The sequence below is a fragment of the Camellia sinensis genome, chromosome 5 (assembly GCF_055761805.1).
Source record: "Camellia sinensis isolate YWXY chromosome 5, ASM5576180v1, whole genome shotgun sequence".
NCBI classification, from domain to species: Eukaryota; Viridiplantae; Streptophyta; class Magnoliopsida; order Ericales; family Theaceae; genus Camellia; species Camellia sinensis.
Window position 1 is genome coordinate 151,692,828 of NC_138965.1, and position 24,881 is coordinate 151,717,708.

At 34.2% G+C, this 24,881-nt stretch overlaps 2 protein-coding genes and 1 long non-coding RNA gene across 4 annotated transcripts; 1 reads left to right on the forward strand and 2 right to left on the reverse strand.

Annotated features, from left to right (window-relative positions):
• The first annotated feature begins 4,901 nt into the window (after positions 1-4,901).
• On the forward strand, positions 4,902-16,069 carry LOC145790922 (uncharacterized). Its single transcript, XR_014330327.1, has 2 exons — positions 4,902-4,984; positions 15,683-16,069. It is a non-coding gene; the product is annotated as an uncharacterized LOC145790922 (long non-coding RNA).
• LOC114313162 (formin-like protein 11) lies at positions 5,838-10,541 on the reverse strand. Of its 2 annotated transcripts, XM_082870164.1 has the most exons (5): positions 9,377-10,541; positions 8,551-9,259; positions 8,276-8,466; positions 7,375-7,610; positions 5,838-6,879 (listed from the first exon to the last, which is right to left on the reverse strand). In XM_082870164.1, exons 1-5 carry the CDS (start codon positions 10,353-10,355, stop codon positions 6,151-6,153), a joined length of 2,844 nt encoding a protein of 947 aa, XP_082726290.1. In that variant the 5' UTR covers positions 10,356-10,541; the 3' UTR covers positions 5,838-6,150. The 2 variants fall into 2 exon arrangements, with proteins under 2 accessions (XP_082726290.1, XP_082726289.1); XM_082870163.1 differs by having other exon boundaries at positions 8,551-10,541.
• LOC114313135 (putative glutathione S-transferase) lies at positions 13,993-16,063 on the reverse strand. The gene is made up of 2 exons (XM_028259484.2): positions 15,722-16,063; positions 13,993-14,613 (listed from the first exon to the last, which is right to left on the reverse strand). The coding sequence occupies exons 1-2, from the start codon at positions 16,037-16,039 to the stop codon at positions 14,251-14,253; spliced, it is 681 nt and encodes a 226-aa protein (XP_028115285.2). The 5' UTR covers positions 16,040-16,063; the 3' UTR covers positions 13,993-14,250.
• Positions 16,070-24,881: the final 8,812 nt, after the last annotated feature.

Consider the following 24,881-nt stretch of genomic DNA (forward strand, 5'->3'; position numbering starts at 1 on the left):
ATAACATCTGGCGTTTTCATGAATGGAAAATAAATAAAGAAAACTTGAGACATCCATATAATAAAATGAAATCTTCGCATAAATGAAGAAAACGTGATCTACAAAGCACATCTTTGCATTTCTTGCTGATATCCCAAGTTTCCAAGTGAATTGTTTTGAAGAATTGATTTATCAAATCTTAATTTTTATTTATTTTTTATGAACATTTTTATCCTTATAGGCTTTTATTGTACAATATATATAATAAAATATTTTTATATTATGTGACTGTTATTGTATCATTTTCAATCTAATTTTAAACGTAGCTAACTCTGAGTTTTATAGTGTTTAGGCAAACTCTTGGGAGGTGGCCTTTTTACATATTCACCTCGAAAAAGAAATTTTTTTTTTGGAGTAATATGGTAAAAACAAAAATATTTTAAAAAATTTGTTGCTTGTGTATCTATTCAGTTTACTTACATATATATTAAGATAGAAATAAATCATTATAATGATTCAAAGGCTTATTTTGAGAAGTAGGTTTTTTGATTTTTTTTTTAAGTGTAAAAGAGTAGAGAGGTGATATGACTAAAAAAAACTAACTTTTAGCCGAGTTTCCAAAATAGGTAAAAATAACAAAATTCTAGTTAAATTGCTTTGTAATTTAGCAAATTTTAGTTTACACTTTATTTTTCGTTGTTCGGTTGGTCAAAATGTAAGTAAAATATGTTTAGCCATAAAGAACAAAAATTACAGGTTTGATTTTAGACATAAGTTAGCCTTTCAAGTAAATTTGAAAGACCAAAGTAAAAAAAAAAAGAGTAAAAAAATAGTCAAATATAAAAAGAATAAAATGTAATTTACCCAAAAATTAAAGGATTAAATAGGCGGAGGAAGCTCATCGCATATATATAATACGTTGAACCCTCCTTTGAAACCTTTGAAGACTGGCAAAACATTAGAGTTAGACCCCATTTCTCTCTCTCTCTCTCTCTCTCTCTCTCTCTCTCTCTCTCACCTGAGAACGTTTCAAGAAATACCCAAAACCCATAACCAGTTCCACCATATAAACCCATTTTTAAAGAAATTATGGAAGATGAAGTAAGAACAATCTTTCCTACATCTAGCTATACATATGTGTGTCACAGTTTTATATTATTTATATAGTAAACTTGAAAATATTGAATATTTTGCAGGAGAAGAAGATTGTGGGAATTGATGAACTCACCAAAAGACTTGAGAAATCTGAATGGCTCAAATTTAAGCCATTTGCAGTAGCAACAAGAAGAAGAGAAGAAGATGGTGAACAAGATTGTGATCAACCTTCAAACACAAGAATCATTCATAATAACAATAATACCCTCAAAAACGAGTTCTTGGATTACAAGTATGGGTGCGATCAATTTTCTTTCTTTCAAACCGGTCCCACCTTCGTCATTGTATGTTCTACTCATCTGCTTCTTCTTCTTTTTTTCACTCTATAATCATAAAATTTGGATGTGATGTGTATATATGAGAATTTGTAAAAGGAGACATTTGGCTTTGAGTTTATTGCATATAGAAACAGTGGGTTTTGATGCATATGTAGTCCATTGAGTATGAATATACAGAGTATGAATATACAGATACAGTAATTGTAATTATCGTCATTATTAGGGTGATTTACGCTTTTAATCTTGTAATTTGATCTAAATTTTACTTTAGTCTCTATATTTTAATAGAGAAAAGTTAGGAATCATGAAATTTTTTTCATGAAAAATTTATGATCACTGGATTACCTTGATTAGTGTGTGGTGCTTTATTCTAAGTGTAATCCAAGGGTCACAAAGCTTTCACGATTATTTTTATGAAAAGTTTTTCATTATACTTAGCATTGCTGATTTTAATAATAGTTTAATTTTGGTCCTTTAATTCAAGTTAGAAGTTAAAATTAATGATTTTAGAACAATTATTAATTTGAGGTGTACACTTGAAGAAAAAAAAAAAATTGTAACGGGAATTTAGATAGAAGAACTAAATTAAAACTATACTTAAAATATAGTGATTAAATTTTTTTCAAATTAAAATAATAAGAACTAAAATAAAATTTAAATCAAACTATAAGAATGAAAATGTAATTTACCCTTATTATTATTATTACTATTTTCTCTTTTTGTATTGTAGGATAATTTGGTTGGAATGATTGTTTCAACGTTCTAAACAATTTCTTTTTGCCTCTCATTTTTGTTCCTTCTTTACTTATACACGAAGATGTTAATCAGCATTGGCAAAAAAAAAAAAACCTTTGGGATAAGATTCAGATGTGCATATATGTATTCAAGCGTAGATCTCATTTATTTTGAGATAACACCATATAATCTATTACATTTTTTTTTTTTGGGGTGTTGATTTAACGACATAAAATATGCATGAAAAAAAAAAAAAAAAAAAAAGCACATTTTAAAATTATCCAAAAAATAAAAAGAGAACAATTTATTTATAACCAGAGTATATTTTGCTTCTTTTGTGACATACACTGCAGAAGATATTGAATTATACATTTTTATAAAGCATTTAAATTTAAATAGTTAAATCAACAACTCTGTCATATTTTTCTTTTTTCTCAACATTATTATGAATATATGAGTCAAGATTGAATTAATTTTGTAAATTTTTCGAATGCTTTTTATTTTATTCATTAGAGACTTCCATATGTATATATTGTGCAGGATTATGAAAGATGTAAGACCAAGAACTTATGTTTTGTTTGTGAAAAGAGAAACATGGTGCTATACAATGTTCCATGTGGGTGTCGTATTTGGTGCATAAGTTGTGGAGAAGAACTGTCAGATTATGTTCATCAATGTATCATCTGCGATGCAGAGGTTGAAAAGCTTGAACTCCTTTCTCTTCCATCTTCATCTTCAGACAATCGCCAATCTGTATGTATATGTTTTGCTATGTTTTAGTTCTCAATCTTGTAATTGTTCCACTTTGATCTTAAAAGTATACAATATGTTACACATTAATTCATGATATTAACACCATTTGAAATTAGAGAGATATTTTTAAAATTTTACATGAAGACTCGACATAATTAAAATGACCAAATACACAAATGGTCTCAAACTATACTTTTTGTACTATTTTAGTTCTTAAAATATGTACTTTGTTTCATTTTAGTCTACAAAATGTGTACTTCCTCACATTTTCATCCCTAATCTTTAGTTTTGTTGCATTTTTTATTTTTTTCTAAAATTGTGAAAATACCCTTTATCCAGTTATTGATTTTGATTTGAATGTGCTTAAGCTAAAGGCAAAAGTCTAGTCTTTGGCGACCAAAGTGAAATAATTAAAAAATTGAGGACTAGAATGTAACTAATGCATACTTTAGGGACCATTTGTGTAATTAACCCTTATATATATTATATGAATTTACCAAATTTATCTATATAGTTTTCAATATTTCTTAATTAAAATCCAACATTGATTGAACTCAAACAATTTTGCAGATTGTGAATGAAATACCAGTAAAGACCCAGGCCTCTAAACAAAGGGGAAAACAGAGGAGAGAAATAAAGATGAGAACGAAGATGGAGGAGCAAAAAGATGAGAACGAAGAAGGAGGAGCAAGTTAGATTTGCATGGGTTTCTTAGAAGTGTGATGTGACAAATAACTAGCTTTCTCCTCTCTGTTTTGAAAAAAATTAATGTAGTATATTCTAAGACGTCTATTTGGCTTTGTGTTGCTTTGATTTTTATGTGCAGCTGAATTGTGAATCCTTTATTAACCTGCCAAGTATATATAGAATAGTTTTAGCATATGCATACATATGATTTACAAAGTAGTTTGGGCATCACTCAGTTGTGGACCTAGTTCAAAATCTTCTTTCTCTCCAGTTTTTGCTGCCCTGCTTTGTTGCTCTGTTTTGATAAAATTTAGGATTCGTTTGGGAGGTAGCTTTTTTAGGAGTGTTTTTTTGGGCTAAAATATTAGTGAAAAATGTTGAAGTGTTTACAGATGATTTTTTGAACTTTTTTTGAAAAAAATGTAAAAAGTAGAGATAATAGAAAAAAAATCTTAGATTTTTATTTTTTTTTGTATATATGTATTTCGTCTTTTTAGTGATTTTTTTTCTACTAAAACTCTCTCATCCCAACCAGACCTTTACCACTTTTGGGCCAATAAGTGTGGAGTAATGCTAGGAATACTAACATTTCAACCAAATATTTGACTAAATGTCTCGTACCATACCTATGAGAGATATTTGATAAAATATTTGATAGAAATGTCAGGGCTTATAGCATTTTTCATTGGGACCTAGTATTTGAACAAAAATAGAACCCAAAATTTTTAGAATAATTCTATCCATACTAAAAATACAAATAGTCAAATGTGATTGGTTGTCAAAATAAGTCCTTGTAGCATTGAAAAAATAAATGGTAAATTACAAATACATCTCTTAAGATTTGTTTAAAATATAAATTGTCTTATGTGGTTTTAAAATTACATCTCGTCCTTAAAGTTTATAATTTCATAACAAATAACTCATTTTATTAATAAAACATTAAGTTAATTAATAGTTTGTAATAATGTTAAAATTTATTTTAATTACTAATTTAGATAATTTTATTATTGTATAGTAGATTAGTTAGGAATTTTATTTTTTTAATTAATTCTGTTAAATAAATTTTTTTGACAATGAGGTATTTATAATTTTTCAAACTATATGAAGTACTCTGTATTTTAAACAAACGTCAAGAGTGTATTTATAATTTTTCAAAAAATAAAATTAGCTCAATCTGTCTTTATAGAAATTAAAAGGGCTAAAAAATTCTGGGATCAAATTAAAAAAAAAAAAAAAAAAAAAGTAGCTATTTTTTTTTTTTTTTTGTTGGGGGGTTAGGATTATTTATAAAAAATTAGATTCCAAGCAGAGTGTTAACTAGTGGTGACTCCTCCTTCCGCGACTGTAAGCTGCCATTGTGAGGAAGAAATCGGTGTCTGATGTTCCGCGACTCACCGGTACTGAGTCGTCTCCCTTCGTTTCTTTAATGCTTTTTAATTGAATAATATTTGCCTTAAAAATGGCAATTTCTGTGTTCTATTTGATTTTTGTTTTCATTACAATCAAATCCATTAAATTTAAATTTAAATTTAAATTTAAATTTAATTTTTTTTGCTGTTAGACTTGTACTTTGAATCAATTTTTTGTTCTTACTTTGTGTTTCTAAATCCATTAAAATCCTTATAAAGAGTGTTATGCTTTGCCACAAGTTTTTGTTCACTCTTGGCTATTGTTTAATGTTGGGGAAAATTAGTTTGTTTGTTTGTTTGTGTTATTTTTTCAATGTGGTTGGAAACATATGCTTTGCAGATATATTTTCTTCAGCTTATTCATTTCTGTGCCTTTGGGTTGAATTTATGTTGATCATTGATTGGAATCTCATTATAGTTGGTTTAATTGTAAATTGGATTTTGGAAACTTTTTTGTGGCTACTAATACATAAAAATTGTGCATACTTATCATTTTATTGAAATTTTTTCCTTTTTTTTTTAATATGTAAGAGGTCCCATCTCATGAGTTTGCCTAGGGCCCCATGAAACTAAGGGCTGGCCCTGTTAGTGCTACTAAGAATTCCAAAAGGATAAAAATTACACTTATAATCTTTAAAGTATACACCTTATCTTATATGTAATTTTGATGGGTCAAGCACATAATATTGTGACTACGCACATCTCATTGTAACCAGAGGGGCGTGCCCAAAGGGTGCGCATTGTTGATTTTGCCTAGTGAATAAGCATATATATATGTATATCGTTTGTGTTCTGTACATTTCTGTTGTCTCTCAGTAGATTGAAACTTTGTACTTTTGCATTGTCATCAAATCCATATTAAGCTGACTGCATATGTTAGTAATTCTTATTACAACACCTTCATTCAATGTTCCCAATCAAAACATTCCAAAATTCTACTCAAAATTTAGAAAATGTTACACTAATTCGCAATTCATTATGAAGTCAAATTTTCATAAGCTATAGACACACACAAGGCATGAGTTGAAGTCACAAAAACCACCTCTCCAATAATGGAGGTAAGGCTGCATACATCTTGTCCTTTTCAAATCCCGCTTTAGTAGAAGTCTCGTGCACTGAGTCGCCCTTTTATAGACACGTACAAGGTACATACTCTATCGGAAAGGAGCTAGAGGATTTGGACTACTTGGAACTTGAGAGATTCTTAGCTCTTTACAAACATGATCTAACATACCCAGAAAGTCCCTCACAATCACAAAAATTCGAAGCGGGTTCACTTCTTCTTTGCTCACATTTCCATGAAAGTATTCTGTAATTTCTCGAACATGTAAAAGCACTCTTCCCTCATCTTCCCGCAACTCCTTTATATTCTTCTCTGCATAACCAATAAAAGATCTCATGCAGTTCACAAAATTCTCTCGCTTTTCATCCACACACAAGTCCTTGCCTACTAGATGTTTCAACTTAGCCATTTCATTTGACAGGTTTGAGACAGAGCTTGCAAGAACATCCAAGTCTATTGTAGCTGTTTTCTTCACATTGCATAGTTCAATACTTAGACTAGAAACAAGATCTAGACCCATCCTCCTGTAATCTTCTTCTCTTTCTTCAACATTTTGGATCTTGTTTTCCAGATTTATATTTCCCATAATGCTCTCTGAGACTCTGATTCCTTCTGATCGAATGATTTCTTGGACAACAAAATGGAGAAGTGTTGTTCTTCCATCAGTTCCTTTCACATCAGATAGCTTGAGGAGGGTGTCAAGCTTGAATGCTCTGGCACCTCCTCTTATGGTTCCAACATTCATTCTGTTTCCGGTTTTAAGGACTGCTTCAAGTAATTTTAGGAAGAGCCGACTTGATCTGAGTTCATTGCAGGCTTCCTGAAAGAAAAGAAAAAAGAAATGGATCGTTCATTTCAAAATAAGTTTTCCCATTAGATAAGAAGCATGAACACTTCTAAAAAGGTGATGTGTTGGATACCAATAAGATATGACACTTCTGCACAGTTCCCAACAGCTATCAAACACATGTTCAAACATGTCCTATTTAAAAATATATATATTTCTACACACTTCAGACACTTAGCAAGCACACATGTCTATTGTTTAGGCACACATGAAACACATTACAAATTTGAATAAAATATAAATAATGTAAATTTATACATGTTCTCTACCTTTAGATTTTAAAAGTTAGTCTTTAAATTAAATATTCATATATATGATATATAATAATTGTTTATCCTTAATATATGCTATTTTGCGCTTGGCCACTCTCTGTCATGCTATATTTTTTTGAAATTTTTTGTATTAGTGTGTCCATGTCATGTCTATGTCATGTCACGTGTACATGTCCATGCTTGGATGATTAATTACCTCTAGCATTGAGAAAGACTTTCTGAGATGAACTACTTCATCTTCAAAAGTTTCTTTGTAAAGCATGGCTTCAATCCTTAGAAAGGCAAAAGGAATGTTTAACATTGTCATGACAAACTTCTCTGCTGAGCACAGTTCATTGATGTCTCCTTTATAGCTTGAGAGCTTATCTTCTTCTTCCTTGGTGGGTACCATCTTCACTAATGCTTCTAGTTGTTGTAAGCACAAGCCCTCCCCTGTTTTTTTGGAGATTTTAAAACTTAGAACAGTGGAAATATTAAAAAAGTATGAAATATAGTTGTCCTATGTCTTGACATGAAAATTATGTGAATTTGACACTTAGGCACATACCTACCCGCAACATCTAACTATTTGTTCATTATAATCTTAACATTAAAATTTCATTCAATCTGATCCTAAATGGAAGCATGTTGTATCATATTGCATTGTAATTTCATATTTCTTTCCCCCACATTCGGTGAATTCTTGTAGGTAGAACAACCTCTGATAAAGAAAAATTATTCAGTAGTTTCGGAATACCACCATAACATGTGCACTCATCCTATGAGATTTCACAAAAAGGAACAAATGGGGCCGACCTTGTCTCCCATCTAGCCAATTGATGGATGGGATGGGGCCAACCTTGTCTCCTACCTAGCTGGTCTGATCAACTCCACCCATCTCATTAATACTATTCTTTTTTTTTTTTTTTTTTTTGATTGAGAACTCAGACCAGGTAGGGTTTTTTGGACCCACCCCAGGCAACTCGGGTTCAAAAGCCACCTCCTAAGCCTATGAATTGGGAAAACAAGAGGGGAGTCAAACCTCAGACCTCCTAGACAAGAATTGGTCCAATATGAAGACTGTTTATCTAAACATAATAGAGTTTTAGGAGAAAAACCTTGTACTAGTGCATCACAAACTTGCTGAGCAGTAACATTCAAAGCTTTTGCAAGTATGGTAATGTTTTGTAGTCTCTTGTGTTCAAGAATATGCTTGCTTGGAGAAGGGCTCTTGCTCTTTGCCTCATCATTCTTCATAGAATTTTGTAGATTGTATCCAAAAAGTGATTCAATCATCTCCTCATCCAATCTGTTCCACATCTCACACACTGTTTAATTCCCAAACATAAAAGAAATTGAAACCAATTACAACATGTAAAACAAAATCTCTTACTCAAATGAGCTTGATGTCAACTTGTCCCACACCATAGACCGGTCCGGTGCAGCTCTAACTTTGTCCCAGTGAAGCGGTTTCAGCTTTGGCAATGGAGCTCCGTCTTTGCCCAATGGGGTAAACAAAGGAAGTTGGGATGGCGGAGGAGGTGGCAAGCCTTTAAGAGAGTTATTATAATTTCCTTTGAAAAATGGCGGTGGACATGGTGGTGGAGGAACATTGCCTGAAGGCTTAGGAGGACTAGGAGGTGGCAAAGGTGGCAAATTACTTTTTGGGAGGCCTCTTGTCTCCAATCCAATTTTGGATTGTATTGGTGTAGTATGTGCTTGTGGGCCCACTGCGGGTCTTGCTTCGATGACCTGATTTGAGTTTCTTGGAGATAATGAAAATGGTAATGTAGGAGAACTTAAACCTTTACATGTGATCTGAGTCGAGCAAGAAGAAGAATGAGAAGGAGAAATGTGTAAATTACTTGAGGAAGGAAGGGACGGAGGCGGTGGCGGTGGCGGTGGAGGAATAGTGCTTGAAGGCTCAGGAGGATTAGGAGGTGGTGAAGGTGGGTTTTGATTTGGGAGACCGCTTGTCTCCAGTCCAACTTTAGATTGGCCCGGTTCAATTTGGGTTTGTGGGCCTACCATGGATCTCGCTTCGATGATCTGATATGAGTTTCTTGGAGACAATAAAATTGGTACTGTGGGAGAACTTAAAGCTGTACATGTGATCCAAGTTGAACAAGAAGAAGAATTAGAAGGAGAAATGTGTAAATTACTTGAGGAAGGAAGGGGTGGCGGTGGCGGTGAGGCTGAGGATGTGTCAGTAAGACTACCTGCTGAAGCATTAGAAAGCCTCATGTTGGATGAATATGAATCACAGAAAGAATGAAAAGATTCATCACCGTCTGATGAATGAGCTTCTTGATCAGCAGGAACTACTTCATGATCATCATCAGATGATCCATCATCAGATTCATACTTCAGTGACTCTTCTTCACTCTCATCACGAACACACATGATTTCTTCTTGCCCTGACTCTTCTTCTCTCTCATTCAATTCACATCTTGGTGTGTTTTCATTTGATGATGAGTTGTTGACAACTTCAAAATTTTGTTTCAGACAAAATGGTTGTGGTTCTAAAGCAGTTTCTAGGGACTCAATGTAAAAGAGGTCCAAGACTGGTTCAGAGCTCACCCTTTTCACTGAGTTTTGAGAGTTCACATACATGGTGGGCCGACCTCTAGAGCCTGCTTCCGTGTTGTGTGTTTTTGACCCCGCATTAGCTGATCTCTTTCTCACCCATATGAGCCCAATGGCACACAACAAAAATATAGCTCCAACAGACACAAGAATTGAAACTAGAATTCTTTTGAGTCTACCTTTATGATCGTGTCTGTGAATCTTGTGGGGTGGTGGTGCGATTGGATGCGTTGGGTGCACCAAAACAGGAGGTGGAGCTCCTGATTCAATGGTGGGTGATGGGGAAGGTGATGGTGATGACCACACATTTTCAGTGTCACCATTGATGGTTTTGAATCCAAGTAAAGCTCTGAACTTTTCTATGATCAGAGTTTGCTTTTCTTCACTCTCATCCTTTCCTGTGACCTTCTCAATGTGGTGGTTCTCTTTACCATCTTCACTCTCTTCCTCCAAGTAATAGAGCTCTTGTAGGCCATCATGGCCATTCAAGTGATACTCCGCATTCAATGAAGCATCCACTGCCAGAATGTGGGTAGTAATTTGGAATGAAATGAACATGAGGATGAGGAGGGTGAAGATCATGTGGAGAGTAGTGTGAGAATCGGAACCCATATGCTTCAACCCAAAATCATCAAGCAATGAGTCTACCTTTCTGCATATAAGGCTAGCTCTGTTTTTTTATTTTTATTTATTTTTGTAAGTAAAAGAAAGAAGGTTGGTTTTGGGTGGTGCGAGAGGGAAAATTATTAGGTAGTCCTGGAGTCCCACACGACGTTACTTACATGGTGCTTCTGAGACATAGATGAGGCATCCCCTGTTTCCAAACTAACTATTAAAGATGGGTCAACATTGTCTTACTTGTAAAATTTTTTGCTACATCATTGCTTGGAGTACCATGTGAACAACATCATGTGGCACTAGTATCCCCACACTACTGAATAATTACCCTGTGGGGGTGTGATATGTAGTGAAGAAGATCTTTATGTGGAGAGTCTTTAATGCTACTCCAAGAAACCCCTGAACCTTTGGCAGCTGTAGTTGTAACTGGACCTTCTTTATTTCTTGTGTTCTTGCCCTCTTATCTACTCTCTCTCTCTCTCCACCATTAATTGCCTCTGCTAGTCACTGTTTAGCTTGTTTGGAGCTATAAACTGTTTATAGTCTTTTACTGAGCATTTGGTGCAATTTCTGCTTTTAATTTCTATTTTATGATTATCAATTTTCATGATTGAGAAAAACTGCCATAAAAAGGCCTTTCTCAGCCTATCTTTTGGGACATGTTTCACAAATTTTACTCAAAATCTGTGCTTCTATCCGTCATTCACACACCTCACCATCTTCTTCTGGTTTAGTGTTAGCTTTGGAGTGTGAAAAAGTCATAGGATGTAAAATCAAATTCATGCGTTTTTAGATGTGAATCAAGCTTTATGTAGCTAAAAGTCATCAGTGAATCTGATAGTCTTTTGGTGGGTCTAGATTGGTTGGACTTGCCTTGCTTTCCAGGAGGGTGATATTGCAAGTTTTCACCAACCCCACAATATTAAAAGAAGAGAGGGAGAAAATGTTCCATCATTTTCTCATCTGATTTTTCCATCCACAAACCCAATGGATTAAAATAGTCAATAAAACAAAACACTAGATCACATCAAAGTAAAACCTCTTAAGCCTCTTTTAGAGATAGACAATTTTAGTAATTTTTTTATTTTTATGAAAAAATGTGCAGAAAAATAAGAAGAGTGACGTGACAATTTAACTTTTTAAACTTTTTAACTGAAAGTGAAAGTTGCCAAACTTTTTATTATATTGTTTTTGAAAACACACCAAATAGGTTTATTTTATTTTATTTTACTTTTTAAAGAGCAAACACACCAAACAGGTTGAAGAAGTATGAAAACTTTGAAATTTTTTGCCACTCCCCCCCCCCCCCAACTTTTTAAAGTACAATTTTTAGAAGTATAAAATTTCAAATTCTAAACTAATTGAGTTATTAATATATATATGTATGGAGAAAGCAAGATTTTTGATGTTGAATTATGTGAGGCTAAAAAAACTAGTAGACCATATGTGTCCCATTCACACACTACTTTAGATTGAATCTCCATTAGCAAGTGGTGTGTTAGTTAATGTTGTTTATAGATTTGCATGTAGCATTTTATGGTGTGTTGGGATTAAATTTGAACTTGTGGGCTGTGGGGGTACGTCTCTCTCACATAACCACTGGAGAGAGAGAGAGAGAGAGAGAGAGAGAGAGAGAGCATTACACACACACACCATCCGTCCATACGTATATCATTGGCCAATTGGGTTGGCTTGCCCGCTACTTAGAATGCCACTCCATGCCCTTTACTTAGACTATAATAAGCAGTTCGGTTTAGTTGGGATTGTGAAAAAATTTAGGTCTTGTTTGTCATAACCGAAAAAAGTCAAAAAGTCGCTATCCTATTTAAATCACATTTACTTATTTAAATCACATCACTTCAAACCCAATTTATATTTTATAAAAAGTCAAAAAGTACACTTATCCCAAGCTACTCCTTAGTATCGAATGAATCCTTCACTTTTGTTGGTTTCATGAAAAGTTGAAACGATGACATGTTAAGGTTTAGTTATTTTGATTTTTTGATTTAGTGTAAATGAGAGGTTTATAAATTTTTTTAAAGAGATTTATAAAATCATACAAAATTTCATATCAAGAATAAATGAAGAGAAATGGTGGACATATAAATGGCTCCCTCTAACTTTTATTGCGAAGTATGTAATATTAGTCACTTATCTTTTAATATTCAAAGAATTAGAATATAAAAAAGTAATTAAATATATGATTTGAGTAGGTATTGATGTAAAATTTTTCAGAGTTGAAATAGTCCTTATGTTGTGATAAATTAACAGAAATTTTTAAGCAACAGAAATTTCTGTTGATCTCGAACAGTTGTTTGCATTAATTATGCTTGTTTTACTCATATTAAAAAGGAAGTCAATGTAATTATACCAAATTTATGTAATTTATTGTATTTTTTAAAAATTTTAAGACAGATCAATGTAATTTACCCTCTTTCTTTTTTCTTTCTTTCTTTCTTTTTTTTTTTTTTTAACAAAACCCTCTAAATAATAATAGGTAAAATGAGAATTTTATTGTAATTTTATAGAATAATAAAGATAAAAACAAATTGAGTGATTTTTTTTTTTTTTTTTTTTTTTGTAAATGAGTAAAACCTAATCCAAGCCAACATCAGGCCTAAAGTTCGAAGTGAAGCCTAAATATAAAATGAAAAATGCTTCGGACCCCTACTGAGGTGGCGCGCCGTGATTGGACAAAAAAAAATTGTTTTATTTATTTATTTATTTATTTTTTGAGTTTCAGCCAGTGGGGGCTCGCCACCTCACTGGGAGTGCGACCCCCACTGGGGGTCTGCAGCATAATTGATATAAAATTACCTTTCGATCCAAAACTCATACTGTATATTAAATAAACAATAAAATTTAAAGCTTGGTAGGTGCATTTTGCGTTTAGTGTATTTTTTTTTATTTAGAAAAAAATAAAACTAAATAAATTATAAATGTACATATATATATATATATATGTAATTTTTGGATTCAAGAACTATTCCCAAACCTAGTCTATTTAACGAATGGACCTTAGAGTTCAGCCCAAGTCTACGCCATGGGCTCAAGTACTAGTCCCAAGCTCTTAATTTGAGACCAGAACCATAACACAAGAAAATGGGCCAAAACGTGTAAATTGAACGACCCAAATCTAATAAGATCTAGATCAATAGAAATATGATTATTTTTGTCAATTTTGGCGATCTACTTAACTATATCACCAATTGATTCTTTTCATGCTAAAAGTTATTCAGTGCATTTAGAATAAAATCACTTTGTGTTTTAAGACATTCATATTCTCTCATTTTTTAAGCCATTTAATGTTGTGTTTGGATGATAAATTTGAAAAAATAAAATAAAAATAAAAAAGGTGACTGGATTTTTTTTCACTTTTCCCTTCACAATACACTTCAAATTCAAGATTCAAACGGAGTTTGAAGCTAAACTCACATTTTTAAGTTTGACCTTGAATTTACGGAGAGGTTTGTGAAGGAGAAAAGAAAAGAGAAGAAAAAAGTAAATAGTTAACCTCGGAACTTAGAGGGCAAGTGTCTAGATTTTTTTCAAAATGCATGTGAATGGTAGAAATTGAAGGATTGTGTTGTTGGGTCCATGTATAAAATGAAACTGGACCATATATTAATAATTTTGAGTATAATTTATGGGTTTGTAGCATTATTTAAAGGTAATTGCAATATAAACTAAGTTTTACACCTTCACAAATTCCCCCCCAAACTTCAAGATCCAAGCATAGCGTCCTCAAAAATAATAAAAATATAATAATACAGAAATTGATTACAAAATCATGTACAATCTTCTCGCATGAGATGAGTTTTTTATTTTTTGTGAGTCCTACACCCATTTATGAGAGTTGCATCTAATTCTATAATTGATTTTTGTTCTTTCATTTCTTGGCAGCCAAAGCCAGTTTAAGCTGTCTGATCTTTCGGAAATATAGCACCAACTCATCTCTATTTGGTGAGCATTCTTTGATCAATGGCAACTCTAGGAAGTCCTCCATCCATTTGATGAAAGAAGGATACTTGAGTGAGTCAACCATTTTGACACAAGAAACTTCTTCAATTATGTCTAGCCCTATGGCTATAAAACCCATGACCAGGTCCAAGTAACCAATGGTTTCACCTCCAAAGAACTTCTTTCCCTTGAGCTCTCCTTCAACGATTTCTAGGGCTTCTTTTGCATTCTTCACTTCCATCTCTTGTTGTTCTCCATCAAGCAATAGCACCTTCTTTACCACTTCAGTGAACTGTTACAAAAAAAAAAAAAAAAAAATCTACTTAGGTCCTGTTTGGCAAAGGCTTAAAACCTATTTTTGGCCCCAAAATATTTTTTGACATTTATAGCCCCAAAAATAGCTTATTTGGCATTGACTTAAAAGTTGAACAAAAGACTTGAAAACCTGTCTTTTACCAAGTGAGCCATTAATAATATTTAGGGCAAATTACATTGGTGAATCTTATATTTTACTGATTGTGTCATTTTTGGTTCGCATACATTCAATTGTTTAATTTTAACCCTTAATTTTAAATTTTGTGTCAATTTAATTCAATTGATAATTTTGTTAGTGTTTTTTAAAGAAAATTATCACTAAATTAGTTGAGGTTAACTAACTGAGTTTAGTATCTTTATAATTTTGACCTTAAAAATATAACACGTGATACTTATGTGCGTATTTTTGATAAAGAAATACTAAAAGTTGTAATTAATTAGATCAAATTGAGACAAAATTATAAATAAAAGGTCAAAATTGAGCCAATTGAAATTACAAGGACTAAAATGACAGAATAATCAAAGTACAAGAATTACCATTGTAATTTGTCCTAATATTTATTTATTTATTTATTTTTGCATCTTAATAATATTAGAATATATGATTGTCTTATATATATATATATATATATTTTTATCTCCTGTTATTGAAAAATCACATCCAGTGAAATATAGGTCCAACAACCTCCCAAATAATTTCTCAAGTGAAACAATCTCTTTACCAATATATCTCATCATCGGTTATATATGATCAGAATTATTTTATATACTTGTGATGAATTTATTATTGTGTAATTTATAGCACACAAACATCAATCTTGACTGAATATTGACATAGTTTTCTATTACTTTTGTTTTTGGATACCATCGTCCATCTTCCCAATTAGAGCAAAGTTTCAATTTAATCCTCATAGTTTTCATTCCAACAACTTGAATCTTATATTTTTAATTGAACAATTTACTCAATCAAACTATATAGGGACTAATGGTACAATTTACCCTGAAAAAAAATCTAATGAACCATATATATTAAACCTTCATGACAGCAACACAAGATTGAAATGGTCAGAGATGAGAGAGATTACCTTTTCTTCAACAAACTTAGCCCAGAAACGAGCCTTGGCTCTCTCATAAGGGTCCTCAGGCAATATAGGGTTGTGTTTCCAGATGTGGTCGATGTACTCAATGATGATGAGGGACTCACATATAGGTTTGTCGTTGTGAAGCAGGACGGGGACTTTTCTAAAGACGGGATTGCAGGTGAGGAGAAGATTGCTCTTGTTGAAAACGTCTTGTTCTAAGTACTCATATTGGATGTTTTTAAGCTTCAGAGCCCATCTTACTCTGTAGACAAATGGACTCACTGATGAGCCCAGCAGCTTCACCTCTTGCCCCTTTTCCATGTTTGATGATTTTGTGATTTTATGACTTCCTTCCTTCCTTCTGCTCTTTTCTTATATATACAACACACGAGAGAGAGAGAGAGAGAGAGAGAGAGAGAGAGAGAGAGAGAGGTAGCTTTTCTTGTTCAATCATCAATTTTTTGAATGCTTTTTTTTGGGAGTTCGGTTAAAAGTTTTGATTTTCTTAAATTTTTTTGAAAATTTGTATAAAAAAATAAAGAGTTAATATGACTTAAATAAGTTAAAAAATCAAAAAATTAGTTTTTAACCCAAATTGCCAAAATATTCAAGTTGGTATTAGAATTTTCATTCAATTTGATTAGTAGAATTAATAATGAGGGAATTAATAACTTACGAGATTAAGCTTATTTTGGAAAGCAAGTTAAAAGCTGAATTTTTTTATTTTTTTTTAAAAAAGTACAAAAAAAGTAGAGAGGTGATATAATTCAAAAATTTCAAAAGCCAAAAAATTGACTTTTAGGATTAATTATTCAGTTGGATCAATGTGATAAATAATTCACTCTTATCGCGTTTATTTTGCAATAGATATGGACACATATAATCTCAGTTATATGTTTATTTTGTATTATTAGTTGTAGGATTAAAAAATTTATCAATTTTGTTAGATAAAATATTCATCAAAATTTAATTCAAATAACGAATATTGCAACCAAATAATGGAATGTGAGTTATGTGGATTACTAATCTCAACCCTGCACTATAAACACCACAAATAAGGTTGCAAACAAGTAGAGTTGATTCAAGTCTAGTATTAAGTTGCTCAAGCTTGAATTGAAAGAGTTTTTGAAAAACTTAAACATTTTCAAAAAAATTTCAAATTTAGCTTTTTATACTTCAAACAAGTTTTTAACGAGTTGGATACAAGTCGAGCTTTAATAATTTTTTTTTATAGTATATATAAGTTTATTGAGTCAAGTAATAAATTGTTCAAGTTTAATTTAAAAAATTAACGTATTGTAAATTATGTTTAAATTTAATTTATTTATCTAATCAACTTTTAGTTAACCAAATAAGTATATGTAAAATTTATAAAACAAAAAAAGAATAGACTTTTCTCGCATGCAACAATCCAATCGGTGGTTTTTTGAGGAGAAAAGTAAAGAAAGACAATTTCAAATTGGATGTAAAAACATAACCAATCAAACATTGACAAATTCTTCTCAATGTGAAAAGTGGCTGACAAAACAAAAAAACAAAATTCAAAAGCAAAGAGAGAAAATTGCGTGGTTGCCAAAATGGAAATAGTCTAGCAATTTTCTTTTCTAGATGGATGACCCTGCTTTGAACGCTAATAAGGTGATTAGGATGATTTGACTTTGAAGAAAAGTTATTGGTTGATTTAAGACTAATGTCAAATTGATAAACATCATATTGATTAGTTGGTGTTCTTATGAATAATTAATAATTGGAGAAATTTTAATTTAGGCCTTTTGGGAATCATTAAAAAAATTAATTTTTAATTTTTTATTCATTTCGAATCACATTATTTTTTATATTTTTTATTCACAAAAATATAAAGTAGATTAAAAAAATTAAAAAATCAACTTTTTGCTAATTTTCCAAAGCACTCCTCAATGTAAGATTTTTAAATATATATATATATATATAAATGATAAATGTTATACATATTAATAGTTAAAATTATAAATTTTTTATGATTCTACATAATTATTTGATAGGACCATTGACAGGTAATTTCCCCTTAATAATATTGTCCAGTCACGGCTCTATCAGCACGGAATACTGATGTAAATGTATCAATAGGAGTTTATCTTATACCAACTAATAATTTTTTTGACTTTCAAACCTAATTTTTTATTTAAACCATTTCAATATTTTTTTAATAATGTGTTTGGATCTTCAATTTAATAAATAAATAAATAGTACCCAAAAAATGAGTTTATTTTAAAATTTTTATTCTTTATAAATGACTAACCCTCTGTTTTTTTATTAAATTTTTTCTTATTTTTTTTTTTTGGTGTGCGGAATGATAGGAAACAAAAGTCAATAAAAATAATTTTCAGCCAATGCAAGGCATATTTAAAAGGCAAAAAATTATTCAGTACATTTGGTTTCAGTTTTCTGACTTCAATTTTTTGAAAATTGAGTTTTTTATTTTTCATATTTTTTTTTGTTTTTAATGGATATTTTTAAAATTTTAAGTATTTTTTTTTTTACTTTTTTAGATGCATGTTACTTAGATATATCTAAAAAGTAAAATATTTGTAAAAAAATATTTTAAAAAATTAATAAATATACAAAAATAAAAAAATATACTGAATTTTCGTATTTTTCTTGTATTTTTGGTATTTAATGAATTTTTTATAGATTTTTTTCACAAAAATTATACTTTTTAAGTGTATTGATATTAGGTGTGTCTAAAAATTAAAAAAAATTACTTAAAATATTTAAAAAAATCAGTAAAAACAAAAAAAAAATCTGAAAAACAAAAAGTAAGCCTGCGTTTGGTTGTGTTTTGTAAATGTGATTTGAGAGTATGAGTTTTATTTTGAGTTTGTGTGTTGTAGAATTATGATTGGAGTGTGGAAAATTTGTTTGGTAAAGAGTTTTGAAAATAGTTTTGGAAAAGAGGTTTGATTTGAGTGGGGAATTGTTGATGTGACATTTGATATGTGATACAAAAATTTACAAGTCATAACTAAACATACAACTCAAAATTATTTTAAAACACATAAAAAATTTAAAAAAATTCAGAAAATATTTTTCCCGAGTATGTAAATCAATTGCCAAAAAAAAAAAAAATTCTGGAATTAAGAGGACATCCGGGTGGACGTTCCCAAGGACATCCGGGTGGACATCCGGGGGACATCCTCAGGCAAAATTTTAACAAAAAAACGCGGCCTGTGCATCAAAATTCTCTGCAGAGAGTGTGGAAAATTGATTTCAAAACCATAACCAAACATCATACTCAAACATAAGTGTAGAAAATTGATTACAAATCACAACCAAACAGAGCCTAAAATTTTCTAAAAAATGTTTTTAAAAAATTAAAAACAAACATAGTGATTTTTATTGGAAATTTTTTGACTAGAAAATGGTTTATTAAGACAAAAATAGCCTCAAAAAATACAACTTAAAAAGATTTTGATGCCAATCCCAAACATGAAAAATGAACCGTCCAAATCGAATAGGATATCTAAACAGAATTATGATTGTGTGTAAATCTAATTAAATGTAAAATCTATATAATAAAAATATCATATTTTTTTTAAACCTATGTGCATGGTTGAGTGTTACGACTAAATAAATCTAAGCCTTATAAAAAAAGAGATATGCTAGAACTGAGAGTTAAGATTGAGGAGTTATTGTTTAATTTGACATGATTAATTTAAAATTAGACTTGATTTTTGATTTGATCATAGGGTTATTATTGTCCGATCAATATAATTTTTTATTAGAATATTCAACTTAACATGTCTTAAAAATAAAAACAATTTAAATTATTAAGATGAGACCTGTATTGGGTTCAGTTGTGCTCACAAGTAGGGGTGTGCGCGGTGCGGGTCGGTGCGGTTTGAGGGAAAAATAGAAACCGTATGGCGGGTGGCGGATTGATAAAAGTGTCACTAGAATTTGTCATTTTCCTTATCAAAAACCAGCGGTTCGGTTGGCAAATAATGACGGATTTGCCTTGGCGGTTCGGGCGGATTGGCGGTTTATAAAAAATATAATTCAAATTATAAAACTTAAATCAAAGAGTAAAAAAAAGACGAGAGATACCGTGATGTTAAGCATCTTGAAAAGTGAATTGGAATCCAATTTTATTTTGGATAACTGACATCTTGAATTCCCCTCGAGCAGTAATGTAATACTATATTCTAAGGTATAGAACACCAAGAAAACTTAAGTAAAAAATAATTTTTAGAATCTTATAAAAACATGATTTAATAGCGGTGCGGGTCGGTGCGGTTTGGAAGAAAAATAGAAACCGGCGGATTGATAAAAGTGTCACTAGAATTTGCCATTTTTCTTACCAAAAACCGGCGGTTCGATTGGCAAATAATAACGAATTTGCCTTTGCGGTGCGGTTCGGTGCGGTTTTGGCGGTTTCGGCGGTTTCGGCGGTATTATGCACACCCCTACTCACAAGAGTGATTTCTGTGCCAAAGGAGACAACAAAGGATGATATATATATGGATTGGTGATAAGGCTTGGAAAGAAGCCTTCATAGATTGTACCTAATGCCTATCATCCAGTCAAATGAGATAAGGTTAGCATGTGAAGCACAACTCATCATTTATGGTTTTTATGAATGTGGCACTACCTCACCAAATTTTGCTGGACTTTTTGTTGATTGTGTTTGGTATATAATTTTTTTATTTGGGAGGTGAGAGAATTATTATTAAAGTTAAATTTTATTAATTTCTTTTTTGTTACGGGATTGTTTGTTTAGTTCATTGTCAAGTTTTGTTGTGTCCTTTATTTTTTTCTTATTCTGGGAGCTCTTTGTTAGATTGATTGTTAGATTATAATTATTCAAATTGTCTTTATATTTATGTGGGGATATATTTTCAGAGTACCAACACGTGGCATGGTGACGCCGAGGTGTCAGCCGAGGTGCCACGTGTCGTGGCAGTTATGCCAAGGTTATCTTGGCGAGGCCGAGGTGATCTCCGAAAATATCGGAATCCGAGATAAGCGGATAAAGGACAAGAGTCCTAGAGTAAAGAGAAGACTTAGCCAAGATAAGGATAAAACTCTTAGGGAGTTTATCTTTATCTCTTGAAGAGTCCAAAGTCAGTATTGAATTGGAGTCCATAGAAGTCAGGCTTCTAGTGGGACTTGGATTAAGTAAACTATAAAAGAGAGGCACCCCCATGGGTCTAAGGTACGCAATTTTATGCTTTGAATAATAAGTTTAGCACTTGATTATCTTTGAGAGATATACTGACTTGATCGTCAGAGTGCCCCCGGGTGGAAGAGCCACCGTCGGAGCCTTTTCTTTCTGTTACAGGTTTGCTAAAGCCATCTATTCTGCCGGTGCTCTCCAGCTGATTACTAAGCGGGCAGTGTGGTCAGAAAATTACTCACACAATTTGGCGTCGTCTGTGGGAAACTTAGAAGAATAGATGGCCAGTAACGGACAGAGGGAAAACATTGGGGGCGACACTCCTACTAGGAGTGGTAGACCAATTGACCTTGACGTTGAAGGAGACAACCACAATACAGAAAATCGTGACCAGGGCCACGGAGAGAGAGACGTCGGCTAGGAGGACGACGCTTCAAAGAGGACAGACCAAAGCAAGTATTATAACGAAGATAACCTTCAGGTATGGAGGGATAGGTGCCTACGGAGGGATGAGGAAGTAAAAGACTTGGCAAACAAGTTGGCAGACCTACAGTCAGTGGTCAACTTCATGATGCAAAACAATGTCATGCAGCCACCTTACCCGCTGCAGGATACGCCAATGCCAGCAACTAACACCCAGAAGGGAGGAAGAAGAACAATCCCCGAAATCCCTCAGCACACCAGGAGCGAAAGGCACTCTCACCGACCTTCTGGGGAAGCCGGACGAGAGGAGTCGAGACGAGAGGAGTCCCGAAGAACGTATCACACGAAGGATCCAGAGCCCAAAGAACATCGGCATGTTCAAGGGTAGGCGTTTTGCTTTGACACAACACATGGAGAGAGATCAAAACAAGCCCACCACGAGGCCGAAAGTAGTGTGCCGAAGATATTGAAATCCAGAGATAGCCGAGCTCCAGGAAGGAGTAAAGAAGACTTGAGAGATTACCTCAAGAGGAGGCAACAGAATGCTGAAGCCGAGGTAACTTCCCCGGTTAAGCCGAAGACACCATTCTCGGTGGAACTGGACAAATTTCAAGCACCAAAGCGATTTAGTATGCCGAGGTTCCAAATATATGACGGTAAGACAGATCCCAACTTCCACGTCGTGCTATACCTGAATTCGATGGCATTATAAAGTGGGAACGAACCGTTGCTCTGCAAAGTGTTCCCCTCGTCCTTTGGAGAAATTGTATCCGATTGGTTCCATAAACTACCGAAGGGAAGCGTAAAGACGTGGGAAGGCCTGACCGAGATGTTTGTGGCCAGGTTTGTGACGAACAAACTACAGCCCTTGAGGGTCGACGCCCTGATGGCTTTAAGAATCACCAAGGAAGAAGGCCTTAGGGCCTACGCGAAGAGGTACTACGAGGTGTTCAATTGAATACCCGAATGCAACCAAGAAGTGGCGGTCGTGTCTTTCAAGAACGGCCTGAAAGATGACTGCCCATTACGGAAGTCTTTGGCAAAAACATTGCCAAAAAACATGGAAGAACTCATGGCGAGAATAGAGAAGTACGCCAGAGCCAAGGAGGATACGTCGGGAAATAAAGAAACAAAACAAGAGAAAGGAAATGACTCGCCGAAGCGAAGCCGAGGCAACAATGGACCAACCAAACAAGAAACGGAATTGAGGGGTAAACAGGCAGTAACAACTATATTCCGAGTCCCGATCCACAAAGTCTTGGATCAAATACAAAACAAACCCCATTTCAGAGCTCCAGCAAGAGTACCAGGGGAATTCATGGGAAGAAACGTTGGTAGGCGTTGTGCTTACCACAATGAAGAAGGGCACCCAACTCAGGGTTGCAGAGCCCTAAAAGCACACTTAGAAGACTTGGTAAGGCAAGGCCATCTGAGGGACCTTGTTGATGAGGCCAGGACAAGAGAAGAACAGGCAAGATTGCCTCAAGCACCAGCAGCTCCGCCTCCCCCAGCACAGCAACCACAGGCAGGAGGACCACGGGTGGTTAATGTAATTCACTCAAAGGTAAACGAAAGCGACATTCAGGGAGAAACCCAAAGAGTAAGACACGTGCAGCACGTGAACCAGGTCAGACATAAAAGACCTCGGCCTGAAGAATGCCGAGGACCGATGATAGCCTTCACTGAAGCTGACCTAGAGATGGTCCAGCATCCGCACAACGATGCCTTGGCAGTATCCCTCCAGGTTGGGGAGTGCCAAGTGAAGCGCATCCTGATTGATTAAGGCAGCTCTTGCGACATCATGTATGTCAGATGTTACAAGGAGCTGGGCCTTCATCCTAACGACCTGGAACAATCCAGCAACCCGATGGTCGGCTTCAATGGAACGCCGACGTGGCCACTGAGCGCAGCAAGCGTGGAAGTACAACCTGGTACTAAGAAGATCAAGACAGAATTTATGGTGATTGACACACCCTCGCCATATAACATCATCTTGGGAAGGCCATGGTTTCATGCAATGGGGGCAGTTCCCTCAACGTTGCATCAACTACTGCGGTTCCCAACAGAGCATGGGATTGAAGAAATCAGAAGAGATCAACTGCAGGCAAAAAATTGCTCCATGGCAGCAATGAAGTCTACCTGCTGCGTACGAGAGCCAAAGAAGGCAGAAATTGAAGATGAAGACGTGGAAGTCCTAGAAGACGTCGGCAAAGAACCAGCCGAGAAGAGCGAAGAGGCGCTAAAGAAAATCGTCGTCCAGGATGGAGATGAAGAAAGCTTCTTTCTTCTCGATTCAGGCTTAGCCGAAGAAGAGGAGAAAGAGTTGGAAACTTTTCTAAGAGCCAACATTGAGCTGTTCGCCTAGACACCTTACGAAATGCCTGGCATTGACCCCGAGGTCACTTGCCACAGACTGAATGTCAACAGGTCAGCAAAACCTGTGATTCAACGAGCCAGAAGACCGATGTTGATGCACGTCGAAGCAGTAGAAGAAGAAGTAGACGGACTTCTGGAGGCCAGGGCCATCCGAGAAGTTCACTACCCGACATGGCTGTCCAACACAGTAGTGGTAAAGAAGAAGAACGGCAAATAGAGGGTCTGTGTAGACTTTACCAGCCTCAACAAAACCTGCCCCAAAGACAGCTTTCCTCTGCCCAAGATTGACCAGCTAGTAGATGCTACTTCAGGGCATGAAAGGATGAGTTTTCTGGATGCATACAGGGGGTACCACCAGATTGCCATGTACCCTCCAGACGAGGAGAAGACCGCGTTCATCACCCCTAAAGGCCTGTACTGTTACAAGGTAATGCCTTTTGGGTTGAAAAACGCAGGAGCAACTTACCAAAGATTAGTAACAAAGATGTTCAAGCACCTGATTGGCAAAACGGTAGAAGTCTACATCGATGACATGGTCGTGAAAACCAAGGAATCTAAGGGTCATCTTGCCAACCTAAAAGAGGTCTTTGATATACTAAAAACATACCGATTCCGACTCAACGCATCAAAGTGCGCGTTTGGAATTGGATCAAGTAAGTTTTTGGGGTATCTGGTAATAAGAAAGGGCATTGAGGCCAGCTCAGACCAAATCAAGGCCATCCTAGAGCTGAAAAGCCCGACGTCGGCAAAACAAGTTCAGATGCTTACTAGAAGGGCCGCAGCCCTAAACAGATTCATCAGCAGAAGCTCAGATAAGTGCAGACCCTTCTTCAACCTGGTGAAAAAAGCCACAGACTTTCTGTGGACAAAAGAATGCGAAGCCGCTTTGACTGACCTGAAGAAGTACTTGACCACAACTTCGGTTCTTTCCAATCCAGAACCAGGGGAAGAACTATTTTTGTACTTGGCAATTTCAGAACACGTAATCAGTGCAGTACTAATCCGAGAAGAAAAAAGGGAGCAAAAGGCTGTTTACTATGTAAGCAAAACCTTGGCCAACGCAAAAACAAGGTATCTACCACTAGAGAAATTAATGCTAACCTTAGTAATAGTTTCAAAGAAGTTGAACCATTACTTTCAGGCGTACAAGATTGTGGTCCTAACAGAGCATCCACTGAAGTCCTTGTTGCAACAAGGAGACTTAACAGGAAG

Excerpts from the sequence above, each read along its gene's own strand:
- LOC114313162 (XM_082870163.1), bottom strand. The coding sequence starts at position 10,355 with ATGGGTTCCGATTCTCACACTACTCTCCACATGATCTTCACCCTCCTC. Across the intron at positions 8,467-8,550 it reads TTGACATCAAGCTCATTTGA|ATTGGATGAGGAGATGATTG; the intron begins GTAAGAGATTTT and ends GATGTGGAACAG. Across the intron at positions 7,611-8,275 it reads TTGTGATGCACTAGTACAAG|GGGAGGGCTTGTGCTTACAA; the intron begins GTTTTTCTCCTA and ends CCAAAAAAACAG.
- LOC114313135 (XM_028259484.2), bottom strand. The coding sequence starts at position 16,039 with ATGGAAAAGGGGCAAGAGGTGAAGCTGCTGGGCTCATCAGTGAGTCCA. Across the intron at positions 14,614-15,721 it reads CTAAGTTTGTTGAAGAAAAG|TTCACTGAAGTGGTAAAGAA; the intron begins GTAATCTCTCTC and ends TTTTTGTAACAG.